This window comes from Diabrotica virgifera, chromosome 9 (genome assembly GCF_917563875.1).
Source record: "Diabrotica virgifera virgifera chromosome 9, PGI_DIABVI_V3a".
Classification (NCBI taxonomy): domain Eukaryota; kingdom Metazoa; phylum Arthropoda; class Insecta; order Coleoptera; family Chrysomelidae; genus Diabrotica; species Diabrotica virgifera.
Window position 1 is genome coordinate 35,153,602 of NC_065451.1, and position 13,453 is coordinate 35,167,054.

Sequence of the window (13,453 nt, forward strand, 5' to 3'; positions counted from 1 at the left end):
GAAAGGACTTTGTCCGAAACTTCAACGAAACTGGGAAGGCCCGTACACCGTCTTAAAGAAAATAAATGATCTGGTCTCCCGCATCCAGTTTTCAGCGAGAAGTAAACCCAAGGTAGTTCACATTGAGAGATTAGCCCCATATCATGGAACTGATCCACCCTGTTGGCTTCAACCAGACCCTGATAGACCAGTTATTCGAGGCGAATAACTATAAAGGAGGGAGCAGTGTTATCACAGTTCCGTAGATTGTTCCTACATAGAAAGAGTCCCTCGACGTGAAAGAAGAAGTAGTCACGTACGAGAATATTCTGGATGTCATGGAATAACCCAGAAATGTCTGGTGACATCTAGAACGTCAGAAAACTATATAAACATTATGTGTTTGACATTCTATAGTTCAGTTGTATTTGAGATTTTGAGTATAAAAAGTTGTCAGTTTGTTCAAGTTGTTAACGTATTGTAATATTGTATTGGAGTTTAAATAAAGTATTTTAAAGAAGTTGTAACAGTATTTTAAATGGGACTTACTTTTTCGCACTGTTTTTAACACACTTTCATGTAATCAAATATCCTTAACTTTGGCGTTGTCATGGTGATGACATAATGAGCGATAAATTACGACAAAAGTTTTGACAGTTTTGTGGTTTGAAAGAAGTTACAATTTTTAAATGTCAAAGTTCTAAAAATTGTAGAATAGAAATGAATTCCAGTGACGAAGAGTTGCAGTTTTTTTATTTGTTTATGGTAGAGTAGATAAAATATTGTATGAAACTGCGCGTGAAGTACTTTTTGCGAACTTACGCGATGTATAGCACTCGCTCCGCTGTCGCTCGTGCTCTAAATATCGCGTGTGTTCGCAAAAGCATACTTCACGAACTTTTTCATAAATAACTATTATATTCTCTCCTATAAATAATAAAACCGTTTTATTATAAAAAAATATTTTTTATAAAAGTGTAATTATTATTTCTATTTTTACAGATATGGCGTCGCCTTAGTAGGAGTCCGACCAGCGCAACTTCCCGAATTCTACGAAGACACCATCCTCCTCAATCCCGGTCCTCGACATATCATGAAAAAAGACGACACCTGTTACTACATGAGCATCACCAAGGAAGAGAACTCCTCGTTCAGTGTAGCCAACCAACAGCCGAACAACAACAACACGACCGGTGATCCCGTGATAGTGACGGCGAAGGAGGAGGAAAAGACCACGGCGGTTCCGATAACAACAACGACTGCAACGAAAGACGGTACCATTCCTCCTCAACTCATTCTGCAAGTCCCCACCTGTGTCAGTGAGTGTTGTAGCTTGCGCATGATTGTCTATTTTTTTAAGTTCTTAACACTGAGATAAGGTAAAATTGTGGAAAAATAATTTTAATCGTAAAAAAAAGCTGGTTATTTGATTATACAGTGTTGAACGCGCTAATATCCGACAAAATAACGCAAAAAATGGGAAACTATATAATACATTGTCAAATAAAAAGAGATGAAACTAATAAGGTTTTAAATTATCGGTATAAACGTATAAATTTACGTTACAGTACATAGTTTCCCACCTTTAGACTTCTGTGTGACAGGAATATTTTATAACATTCTCCTGTAACAGTGACAGTAGTCATACTCCTCCGATACGTCTTTGGGAAGTTATGTAATGTAATGTTAATTTATACGTTTATATCGATAATTTCCACCTCTACTAGTTTCATTTCTTTTTACTTCGCAATGAATTATGTTTTCCATCTTTTGCGTTGTTTTGCCGGTTATTAGCGCTCTCATCACTGTATATACAGTATGCAAAAATAAAAATATGAAAAAAATCATTTGGTAGTTCATGGATTGTCTTCTGTACAAAGAAATCACTCACCACTTTTATTGAATTATGCTAATTAGCGTGTAGATAAGTATTTTCTATTCATTAGTATTTTTTATGTCCGCGTGATGCGCGTCGATTGCCATGGCGAAGGGCTACGTTGAAACGTGTATTTCGCGGTAAAGGGGGCAACTCTCGGTAACCTAATGGCCTAACCTATTGCGAAAGATTTGCCATTGTCTTAGTGACCAAAATTCCTTTTTTACGGACTCTCCTACGTGAGGTCTATAGTTCAGAGAAATTAGGAAAAAAAATATCCTGTTGTTGACACATCCCCCTCCAGGCCAAAACAACATTTTTTGAGTAGTATGGACATCTATATTAATAACCTATATTTTTCCTGCAGCCGATGTTCATGATATACATAATTATAAACAAATGAAGATCAAAAAACGGTAAATTTTATCTTTTTTCCTCTATTACCAAAAAGTTAAGCATTTTAAACAAATTTGAGAGTAAGAAACTCATAAATCGTATAAAAAACTTCAATATGGCGTTCGCTGGATATGTCTATCTTTATTGGTTGCTTAGAAAATTGCAGAATAAATAGTAAATTTTGTGTTTTTATAAATATTCAAAACTTATGTAAAAAATAACTTAAAACCTTCTTATTACACGGAATCCTGAGACTTCTGGTGCTTACATCATACCCTAAATTTCAAAGCAATTGGCCATATACTTTAAAAGCTATTTAATTTGTTTATCTAAAATTAATTTTTTTGCAACAATATAACTCAGAAAATTCTGAAGTTACAGTAATACTTTGGATAGTTTATGAAACAAGAAGATTTACACTATTACTTTAATTTAAAAAAAAATGACAAAAAATAATTCTAAATTTCTAAAGAACATGTGAATTAAAAAAAGGGGGGCTACGTTTGTCCCTAATTGTCCTAGGACAATTGTTTCTCTTTCTGAATGTGTATAAAAATTATTCAGTCTTTCTAAATATGAAATAATAATTTTTCTACGGTTAACGGTTAAGAAGTTATTCTAATTGTTTATAAGTAAGCAAAAAATTACACTGTTTACACTGTTTAAAATTACTTTTGTCCTTTTCACTTAGAGTGTTGCAAAAAAAAATGAATTTGGGATAAATAAATTAATAGTTATTTATGATATAAGTGTTAAAAATACAATTTTAAGGCACGCATGTGAAGGACTCATTCACATGAGTGTCATTAAAATGTAATTTTAACACGTATATTATACAATATTTTTTCTACAAACGTCTTATAATTCAACAATTATAACTTATTTATTCTCAATTACAGGACAATATCTACAAAAACTTTTACTTGAATTTGACTGACATTCCATTTTTATATTTTTCTTGACATTGCATTAAAACTGCCTGTACTGTCAATACGTAAATCATAACAACTATAGAATAACATCTACTTTTATTGTTGTATATTCTAAAAAATTTTAATAGTTTTTTTCTACAAACGTGTTAAAAAGGCAATAATACAGTTTAAATTAAATTTTAAAAAACCTTCTAAAAAACCTTTTTTTAAATTGCGCAAGTTGTACTATTAATATTAATGTTAATAAATGAAATATAAAAACTATTTTGACGTTTGTTTTCAAAATTTGACATTTCAATTTTAACTGCAGTGCCTTAAAAATTTTAGAGCACTAGTGCTTTAAAGTAACATTTTTAACGCTCCTATGGAGTGCTAAAAGTTGGATTTTTAACACGTTTGTAGAAAAATAACTTTTAAACTATTTGACCAATTGCTTTGAAATCAAAATATAATTTAAATACAAGAAGTCTCAGCATTCCGTGTAATAAGAAGGTTCTAACTTAATTTTTACATAAAATATGAACATTTATAAAATCTCAAAATGTATGACTTATTTTGCAATTTTCTAAGCGACAAATGTGGATAAACATATTCAGCGAACGCCATATTGAAATTTTTTATATGATTTATGAGCTTATTATTCTCAAATTTGTTTATGCTTTACTTTTATTAGAATGTTTATTAGAATGCTTCACTTTTTAGCAATATACGAAAAACAAACGAAAATGTACCGTTTTTTGATCTTCATTTCTTTATAACTATGTATATCATCAACGAGATGTGTCACGAGAAAAATTTTGTTTCTCTGGAACTACTAAGATATGTATTTCGCAGAAGGGGCGTCAAGCCATAAATTACACTACTTATGGGGAAATAAATCATTACATTTATAACTTTTTAAAAGCGAGACACGTCGTTATGAAACCTTTTGCATTCGATTCAGGAGAGCTTCAGGAAAATTATTGATCACTTGGCTTGAGGGCCAAATGAAAAGTGCATTATTGTAGGCGGAAAATGCATTTTCCAAAGTGCATATCAAAGTGTTCAAAAAATAAAAATTCACAACTCAGAAAATAATCATGGCAATAAGTTCAATTTTGATACGCTGGGGATTTTGCGATCGCTGAACACGAATATTGCATCGAATGTGCTATACAAGGTACCTGGTTCCCGGAATCTATTACTCTGGGCTAATTAGCAAAATACAAGGAAAAGTTATTTACCAGCAATTTTATTGCTGGAATCGAATCTTATTATTGTATGTATTAATAATATAGGTATGCACCGCAGATAGTGTGCTACTTTTTCATAAACAAAATGGCGCCCGAAAATCGTGTTTTTTTCAATTCATGCTCTATAACTCAAAAGATTTTAACTTTACACTAAAAACACTCAAACAAAAATTCACCGTAATTAAATTCTGCATAGAGGCGTGTTTTTACCGATTCACTTCGACGAAAACTTTCCCCGGAAAACGCGGGTTTTTCCAACAAAATCTTTAATTTTCTACTAAAATTTTAGATAAGTAATTGTTAATCAATAATTAAATAACTTGGTAATGCAAAAGCCTTTTCGTATAGATTTTAATTCCAGAAGCTGATGGAAATTGAGTGAACAGTATAGCAACAATTGAATTGTTAATTAAAAATTTACGGTCGCTATAATAACGACAATAATTAAAGTGCATAAGAATAACCATGATTTTTTTATAAAATGACACTATACCTATCTAATATACTTTACAGAATTGGAATTGGAATATTTAGGCGGCCTCAGGAATATTTTAAAATTATAAACAATTTTTTGGCTTATAAACAAATAGAATATCTCGGGAAATATTAAACTAAATTAAATTGTGAGAACGGTATTCGAAAAGCAGTGGCAGGACGCTTCTTTTAAAAGAAAAAACGTTTAATTTTGTCAAGTGATTCCTGAGATACAACCGGTCAAAGTTGACCGGAATTTACGGCAAAGATATAAACAATAGGATCATAGTTTTCAAACTATCACCTTTTTGTTTTTGTCTTCTTTTCCCACACCAATTTTCATATCTTTAAAATGCTCATAACATATACATATTATTATAATAAAAACTATCGATAATACGTGTGAAAATTGCCAAAAATAGCAAAATTCCAATCAAAAATTAGGTTGGAGATAATGTAACCCTCAAAGTTCAAAATCAATATACGTTAAAAAAATGCATTTTCTCGGCTTCCCATGGAGCAATTTCATTCATTCTTTTTTTATTCCCTAATAAATCGAGTAGAGACATCGAACTAACGCATTAATAAATGTCAAACTTGCTTTTGTTTTGTTATAATAGATTAATATATTTATAAGAACAGAAAACTACATATTTTTTCCAGTTGTAGGCTTCTTTTGTAGATAAACTTACTACAAGTGTACCTTTTAAAGTTAAAAACATAAATATTCTCATTTGAAAGTTGTATAATTCTTTAAACAATTTTTATTTAAACAAATTAAAATTTTGTGTTATAATAAATAAATAAAATTATTATAACAAAACAAAAGCAAGTTTGACATCTAATAATGCGTTAGTTCGATGGCTCTACTCGAGTTACTTGGGAACAAAAAAAGAATGAAGGAAATTGCTCCGTGGGAAGCCGAGAAAATGCATTTTTTTAACGTATACCGATTTTGAACTTTGAGGGTTACATTTTCTCCAACCTAATTTTTGATTGGAATTTTGCTATTTTTGGCAATTTTCACACGTATTATCGATAGTTTTTATTATAATAATATATGTTATGAGTATTTTAAGGATATGAATATTGGTGTGGAGAAAGAGGACAAAAATAAAAAGGTGATGGTTTAAAAATTCTGATCCTATTTTTTATATCTTTGCCGTAAATTCCGGTCAATTTTGACCGGTTGTATCTCAGGAACTTCTCATCATAATTAAACGTTTTTTCTTCTAAAAGAAGCGACCTGCCGCTGTTTTTCGAATGCCGTTTTTACAACTTAATTTAGTTTTCCGTAAATGCCGTTGAACTTTGACCGATTTTATCTCAGAATTAAACGCTTTTTCTTTTAAAATAAGTGTCCTGCCGCTTTTTTTTCAATACCCTTTTCATGATTTAATTTTATTTAATATTTCCCGAGATATTCTATTTGTTTATAAGCCAAAAAATTCTTTATAATTTTAAAATATTCTTGAGGCCGCTTAAATAGTCCAATTTAAATTCTGTAAGGTACATTAGATAGATATAGTATCTTTTTATGAAAAAATCATAGTTATTCTTATGCATAGTAATTATTGTCGTTATTATAGCGACCGTAAATGTTTAATTAACAATTCAATTGTTGCTAAACTGTTCATTTAATTTCCATCGACTTGTGGAATTATAATCTATACGAGAAGAACTTTTACATTACCAAGTTATTTAATTATTGATTAACAATTACTTATCTAAAAGTTTAGTTGAAAATTAAAGATTTTGTTGGAAAACCCGCTTTTTCCGGGAAAAGTTTTCGTCAAAGTAAATCGGAAAAAACACGTCTCTATGCAGAATTTAATTGCGGTGAATTTTTATTTGAGTGTTTTTGGTGTAAAGTTAAAATCTTTTGAGTTATAGAGCAAAAATTGAAAAAAACACGATTTTCGGGCGCCATTTTGTTTATAAAAAAAGTAGCACACTATCTGCGGACTCTGCATACCTATATTATTAATACATACAATAATAAGATTCGATTCCAGTAATAAAATTGCTGGTAAATAACTTTTCCCAAAAATGGACTATTCTCCGATAATCAGCCCAGACTATATGCCATCTCCTGGAGTTTTATCAAAATTCGTTATGAAAATAGGCAAAATTTATTTTACCGAGGTTTTTGAGGTTTTGAGTTTTATGGAAATTCATTATGAAAATCGTTGAAACTTGTTATCCCGAAATTTTTTAGGTCGCTGAATACGAATGTTGCATCGACGGTGCTATACGTGGTACCCGGTGCTCGACATCTAGATAGTCTCCTGGAGATTTTGTTAAAAAATCGTTAAAATAATAGTTGAATTATTGATTTATTATCTCGGGGTTTTTGAAATAGCTGAACACGAATATTGCATTGATGATGCTATACGAGTTACCTAGTGCCCGGTATTTACATCATCTCCTGGAATTTTTTAAAAATTCGTTATGAAAATAGTTGTAATTTATTATCTCGGGGTTTTTAAGATCGCTGAACACGAATATTGCATCGACGATGCTATAAGAGGTAGCTGGTTCCCGGTATCTACGTCATCTCCTGGAGTTTTTTGAAAATTCGTTGTGAAAATAGTTGAAATTTATTATCTCAAGGTATTGTGTGAAATAAAAAGAGATGAAACTAGTAGAGGTGTAAATTTATCGATCATCATCATCATTCTCTTTGCCTTATCCCTATACGGGGTCGGCTTCCCTAATTGCATTTCTCCATACAATTCTATCTTGGGTCATAACAATATTAATCCCCTTTACCAACATGTTCTGCCTAATGGTCTCTCCCCAAGTCTTCTTTGGTTCTCCTCTCCTACTCCTTCCAGGAAACTGCAATCAATTGGTGCCACACCTAGACTTCCCCTAATATACTCCCACTGCCCAACATTCAGTTCCGTACATCATAGCGTCTTATGGCTGTTTTATAGGATTTTCCTTTCAACTTCATTGGAATTTTCCTGTCCACAGCACACCACTCGCTTCATTCCACTTCATCCATCCAGCCCTAATTCTACTGCATGCATCTCCATCTACTTCTCCATTACTCTGTAACACCGATCCCAGGTACATACTTAAAAATATTGCTTTTTACAATCAGTTCACCATCCAAAGATACCATTTTAGGAACCTATAAATTTAAACTTTACATTACATACTTTCCCAACTTTAAACGTCTGTGACAGCAGAGTTTTATAGAATTCTCCTATCACAGTGACAGTTGTAATACTCCTTCGATATATCTAAAGGTGGAAAAACTATATTATGTAATTTAAATTTATAGGTTCCTATCAATAATTTTACACCTCTATTAGTTTTACTTCTTTTTATTGCACAACTTATTACGTTTTCCATCTTTTGCCGGCTCTTAGCGCATCTACTCATCAATGTATTTAGTTTACAAATATTTATTTATTTATTTATTTATTTTATTTATATACGGTTACAACCATTTACAAAAAAAACAATACCTAGGTTAAAATATAAATTACATAAAATAAAGAGAACAAAAAATACAAATTATCAATATAAATAAGTTACTAATACAAATTACACAAACAATCATACCTAAGGACATTAATTAGTGTGGTCGGCGGACAAAAGCAGACAAGTCACTTTTGAGTTTATTATTATTATTATTTTTACAGAACGATAAGTCTTAGTCAATGTTTACTAAAACCTGACTCAGGAACTTGCTATAAGTTTGGAAAAGGTCAATGTTAAGGTGCTGGTTTGCTAGTCTGGCAGTTCTAGAGAGGAAGTTGTTAAGACCATAGTTAGTACGGTGGATTGGGTAATGGAAACTAACTGTAGCCCTGCTTGTTCTTAGTGGGACATGAATATTAATTTTTTGAAGAAGCTCTGGAGTTCCAGTTTTTCCATGTAAGATGTTGTAGAAAGTGATGAGATCCCTTCTCTTATGACGAGCAGTGATAGGTGCCATATTTTATCTGCATCACTGTAATTGCCCAAGATGCCAAGTCTATATGCAATTTGCTTTAAAAATGTATGTTCAACTAACTGAAGAGCATTAGTATGCATTCCATAAAAAGGAGACCATACACAGGAGGCATACTCAAGATGGGGACGGACCAAGGCACAGTAGAGGGTTTTTAAAGCTGTAATATTTGTGAAGTCCTGGGTGCATCTTCTAATAAAACCAAGCATCTGAAAAGCCTTATTAACAACATTCTCCAGATGATGAGAAAGCTGTAAGTTTGTATCAAGGGTGACCCCCAAGTCCTTAAAAAGGAAAGTTCTTTCGATACTATAGTGACCAATATTGTAGTCAAAGACAATAGCATTTCTGGAACGCGAAAAAGTCATAGTTTTACATTTAGTTGGATTAAGTTCCATGCCATTTCTTTTACACCACTCTAGTAAGTTATTTAAATCGTACTGTAGTTTTCCACAATCCTGTGCGGATTTAATCACACAGTTTAATTTTAGATCATCAGCAAAGAGCAAAAATAAACTGATTGCGAAGCATTCATTTATGTCGTTTATGAAAATATTAAACAAGAGTGGCCCAAGGTGAGAGCCTTGAGGCACTCCTGATGGAACTTGGATAATTTTAGGAAGAAAAGTGCCAATTTTAACAATCAGTCTACGATCAGAGAAGTAGCTTTGGAACCATGACAATAAAGGCTCATCAATTCCAATCAGTTTTAACTTATGCAACAAAATATTGTGTGGCACCCTGTCGAATGCCTTGGAGAAGTCAGTGTATATCGTATCCACTTGATACCCCTTCTCCAAGGCGTCCGGAAAGAAGTCCACCTGACTAAGAAAATTTAATTCTGTAGATTTTCGTGGTCTAAACCCAAACTGTTGTTGGACTAGTAGAGGTTCAAATAGAGGGGTTAGAATGTCACATATCAGACTTTCAAATACCTTGGGATTGCACTGATTATACTGATGGGACCATAGTTTGTTACACAGGTTTTGTCCCCTGATTTAAAGATGGGCTTTAGAAAGCTCTCTTTCCAGTAGTCAGGGAAGATTCCAGTTTGGAGGGAGAGCTTGAAAATGTGGTACAGGGGTCTTGAAAGAATAAAGGAGCATTTTTTTAAGAATAAGGTAGGTAGCCCATCTGGTCCAGGCCCTTTGTTAACATCCAAAGAAGAGAATTTACTAAAGATATCTGATATTTTAATATCAAGGTGTGGAATATGGTTATTGGATGTGGATATTTCATGAGTGGGAATATTAACATTATCATGTGAGTATACTGTCGAAAAATAATCAGCAAACATGTTCGATATTTCCTCCCCAGAACAACCAGTCTTATCCAAATATTTAAGTGTATTTGGAAAAGAACTGCTTTTCCTTTTATTGTTAACAAATGACCAAAATTTTTTTATGTTAAAGCTAATAGCTGTTTCAGTACAGTGCACATATTGAGCATAGCATTCCTGCGTCAGATTTTTGCATATTTGTCTCGACCTAGAAAACTCCCGATAGTCATCCGCTGACTGTGTTTGTTTATACCTTTTGTGCAATTTTTTCTTTTGAATAATACAATTTTTTAGTTCAACTGAGAACCATAGCGGGAATTTTCTGGCCGAAAATTTCTGTAAAGGAACACATATATCCACTGCAATAAAGATAATTTCATAAAATATGTTTAACATTGTTTCAAGAGGCTTACCTTAAAAGAAAAAGTCCCAGTTAAATTGATTCAGAAACATTATAATATCTTGAAAATTTGCAGAGTTAAAATCTCTATAGAATCCATCAAACTCAAGACCATCTTCACCCTCTACAACACCAATATTTAACTTAATACATAGTGGTGGGTGAACAACTGGAGGAACCAAAAAATAGTCTGCTTGTTTGACCTCGGTAGAGGAATCCTGTATTAATACCAGATCCAGAAAGCTGTTGTGTGAGGTTAAGTGTGAGTTAAGTTGGAATAAGTTGTGGAAATTACATGTGTTTGACATAACTTGTACACATGACACTTCTTGAGGACGTGCACCAATTGTAGTCACTGTCGAACTAAGGCTGCCAGTTTGCCATATACCATTTGGCAAGTTGAAATCACCCATAATATGCAGGGTAGAATTAGGCATTTGAAGAGCGAGTGAATCTAATATTTCAGAAAAAGTGATGTATGAATGTGCTGATGAATTTGGAGGAATATACACTGCTCCCAAGATAATATTCGATTTAACAGATCCAACTGTGACAAAGACATGTTCAATACTATCAGGAACAAGGAGATGTTTACTAGGTATTGATTTGCGTACAGCAATTAAGACACTCCTCGCTTAAAGGCACTGGTGTTAGTAGAACGATCCTGGCGATATACGTTAAAATCCGCGAAGCCAAGTTCTGCGTCAAATATGCCACTGTGCAACCATGTTTCTGTCAATAAAATTATGTCATATTGACAAGCTGGCGAGTTATTTTGAAGTACATTCAATTTAGTTCGTAAGCCTTGGGTGTTCTGGTAATACACTAAAAAGCTTTTTGTGGAAATTGGGCTGCTTAGTCTTTTTGGAAAATTTTGGTAATAAATATTGCGTTCGCTTGAATTGACACTGACTAAAAGTTTTTTGGGACAATTTTTGGAATATTGTTTACATATCTTATGATTAAGTTATCCTCACCTTGATCTTGGCGTAGTTTAAGTTTTGCTTTGAGATCTTTATATTGTTTTACCTGCATAGGAGTTTGGTCCACATTATCGAAAATATTCTTGTCATTATTTATATTCTTTCTATTCTTAATAACAGCTAGTACATCATGGGTATTCGATAAGATAACTTTCAATGGCCGCTTTTCATTTCTATTATTTTTCTTTCCCATTCTGATTGCCTTTATAATCGGAATTTCTTCATCTGAAACTTGCTTGAAAATTTCTTGGACAGAGTGGATATCATCAACCGCATTGCTGCTCTCAGGTAGATTAAAAATCATTATATTTTTCGATCTAATTTGCCGCTCGTTCAATTCACTAATTATTTCGTCAGTATTTAAGTTTTGAGTCTGCATAAACTCATAACGAAGCTCATTAAATTGTAATTGTAGATCATTCACTTTTTTAATAAGTTTTGGAACAAATAACAACCCTTCCTGACAATCGTTGCAAAAAAAAATTTCAAAGAACGCTGCTTTTTTTGCTCCATTACTTTGAACTCTGTTGGAGAAAGGTCACTACACTTACGATGAATAAACCTGCTACAGCTATCACAACTTATTGAATTTTTTTCATCAAAATTCATTAAATCACATTTATAACAATTATTCATGTTTGGAAATAAATCAGACTGTATTAGTTTTATTGTTACTGTAAGTATTACAAATGTTTATTGAAAAAATAGTACATCCATTTTTTGTAGAAAAAATATTGTATGCCGTTGAAGTCAATTTATTTTCGTTCGGCGAAAAGATAGGTCGAAGGCCAAAGTACTTTATAAAAAGCTGCTAACTACATTACTTGATCTATTTGGTGTTTTCCGGGTCTAATTCATTTTGACACAATACATCCATATTGTGGTTGTATTGTGCTTGTTTGTCAGTGAGTGGGTGTTCTAATATAATTATTGTTATTTTCTTCTGCGGGAAGTGGTCGTAGAGGAAATATTACTCCTTGAGTTGATTAAGCTTTATAAGATGAGAATACAGAGAGGGGCAAAATTATGGAATGAAGTCATTTTTTCGGGAATGGGAGATTTTGGAGAGAAATCCCGAAACAAGTCGATTTTTATTTTTAAATTATGATTTTTTCGCATATGTATCATACTAGTGATCTCATTCATATGGGCGTGATAACGTAATAGATATTTTTTTTTTTTTTGATGAAAATAAGGGTCGTGTAATAGCTCATTTAAAGGGTTATACAATTCGCTACTTATATATGGATCAGAGACATGGACACTGACGAAAAGCGATGAGAACTTATTAGGTACGTTTGAACGAAAAATCCTTAGACACATATACAGGGTGTAACAAAAATGCAGGTCATAACTTAAATCACATATTCTGGGACCAAAAATAGTTCGATTGAACCTAACTTACCTTAGTACAAATATGCACATAAAAAAGTTATAGCCGTTTAAAGTTACAAAATGAAAATCGATTTTTTCGAATATATCGAAAACTATTAGAGAATTTTTATTGAAAATGGATGTGTGGCATTCTTAAGGCAGGAGCATCTTAAAGAAAAATTATAGTGAAATTTGTGCTCCCCATAAAAATTTTTTGGGGGTTTTGTTCCGTTAAACCCCCCCTAACTTTTCTGTACGTTCCAATTAAATTATTATTGTGGTACCATTAGTTAAATTCAATATTTGTAAAACTTTTTTGGCTCTGAGTATTTTTTCGATAAGGCAGTTTTTATCGAGTTGCGGCTTCTTTTTTAATATGTTTACATAAACATTGTATGGAGTTTTTGTTACTTTAAACCCCCCAAATGTTTGTGTACGCTCCAATTAAACTATTACTGCAATACCATTAGTTAAACAAAATGTTTTTAAAACTTTTTTGCCTCTTTGTATTTTTTCGAGAAGGCAACTTTTATCGAGATATGGCTTATTTTTTAATACGGT

The 13,453-nt window shown here is 32.4% G+C and overlaps 1 protein-coding gene across 1 annotated transcript in view; it reads left to right on the forward strand.

The window, feature by feature from the left end:
• LOC114330269 (potassium channel subfamily T member 2) overlaps window positions 1-13,453 on the forward strand; it is a 630,795-nt gene that overhangs the window by 340,795 nt on the left and 276,547 nt on the right. The window contains exon 8 of the mRNA XM_050662017.1: window positions 982-1,298. Within this exon, the coding sequence (XP_050517974.1) occupies window positions 982-1,298 (317 nt within the window). The remainder of the gene's footprint in view (window positions 1-981; window positions 1,299-13,453) is intronic.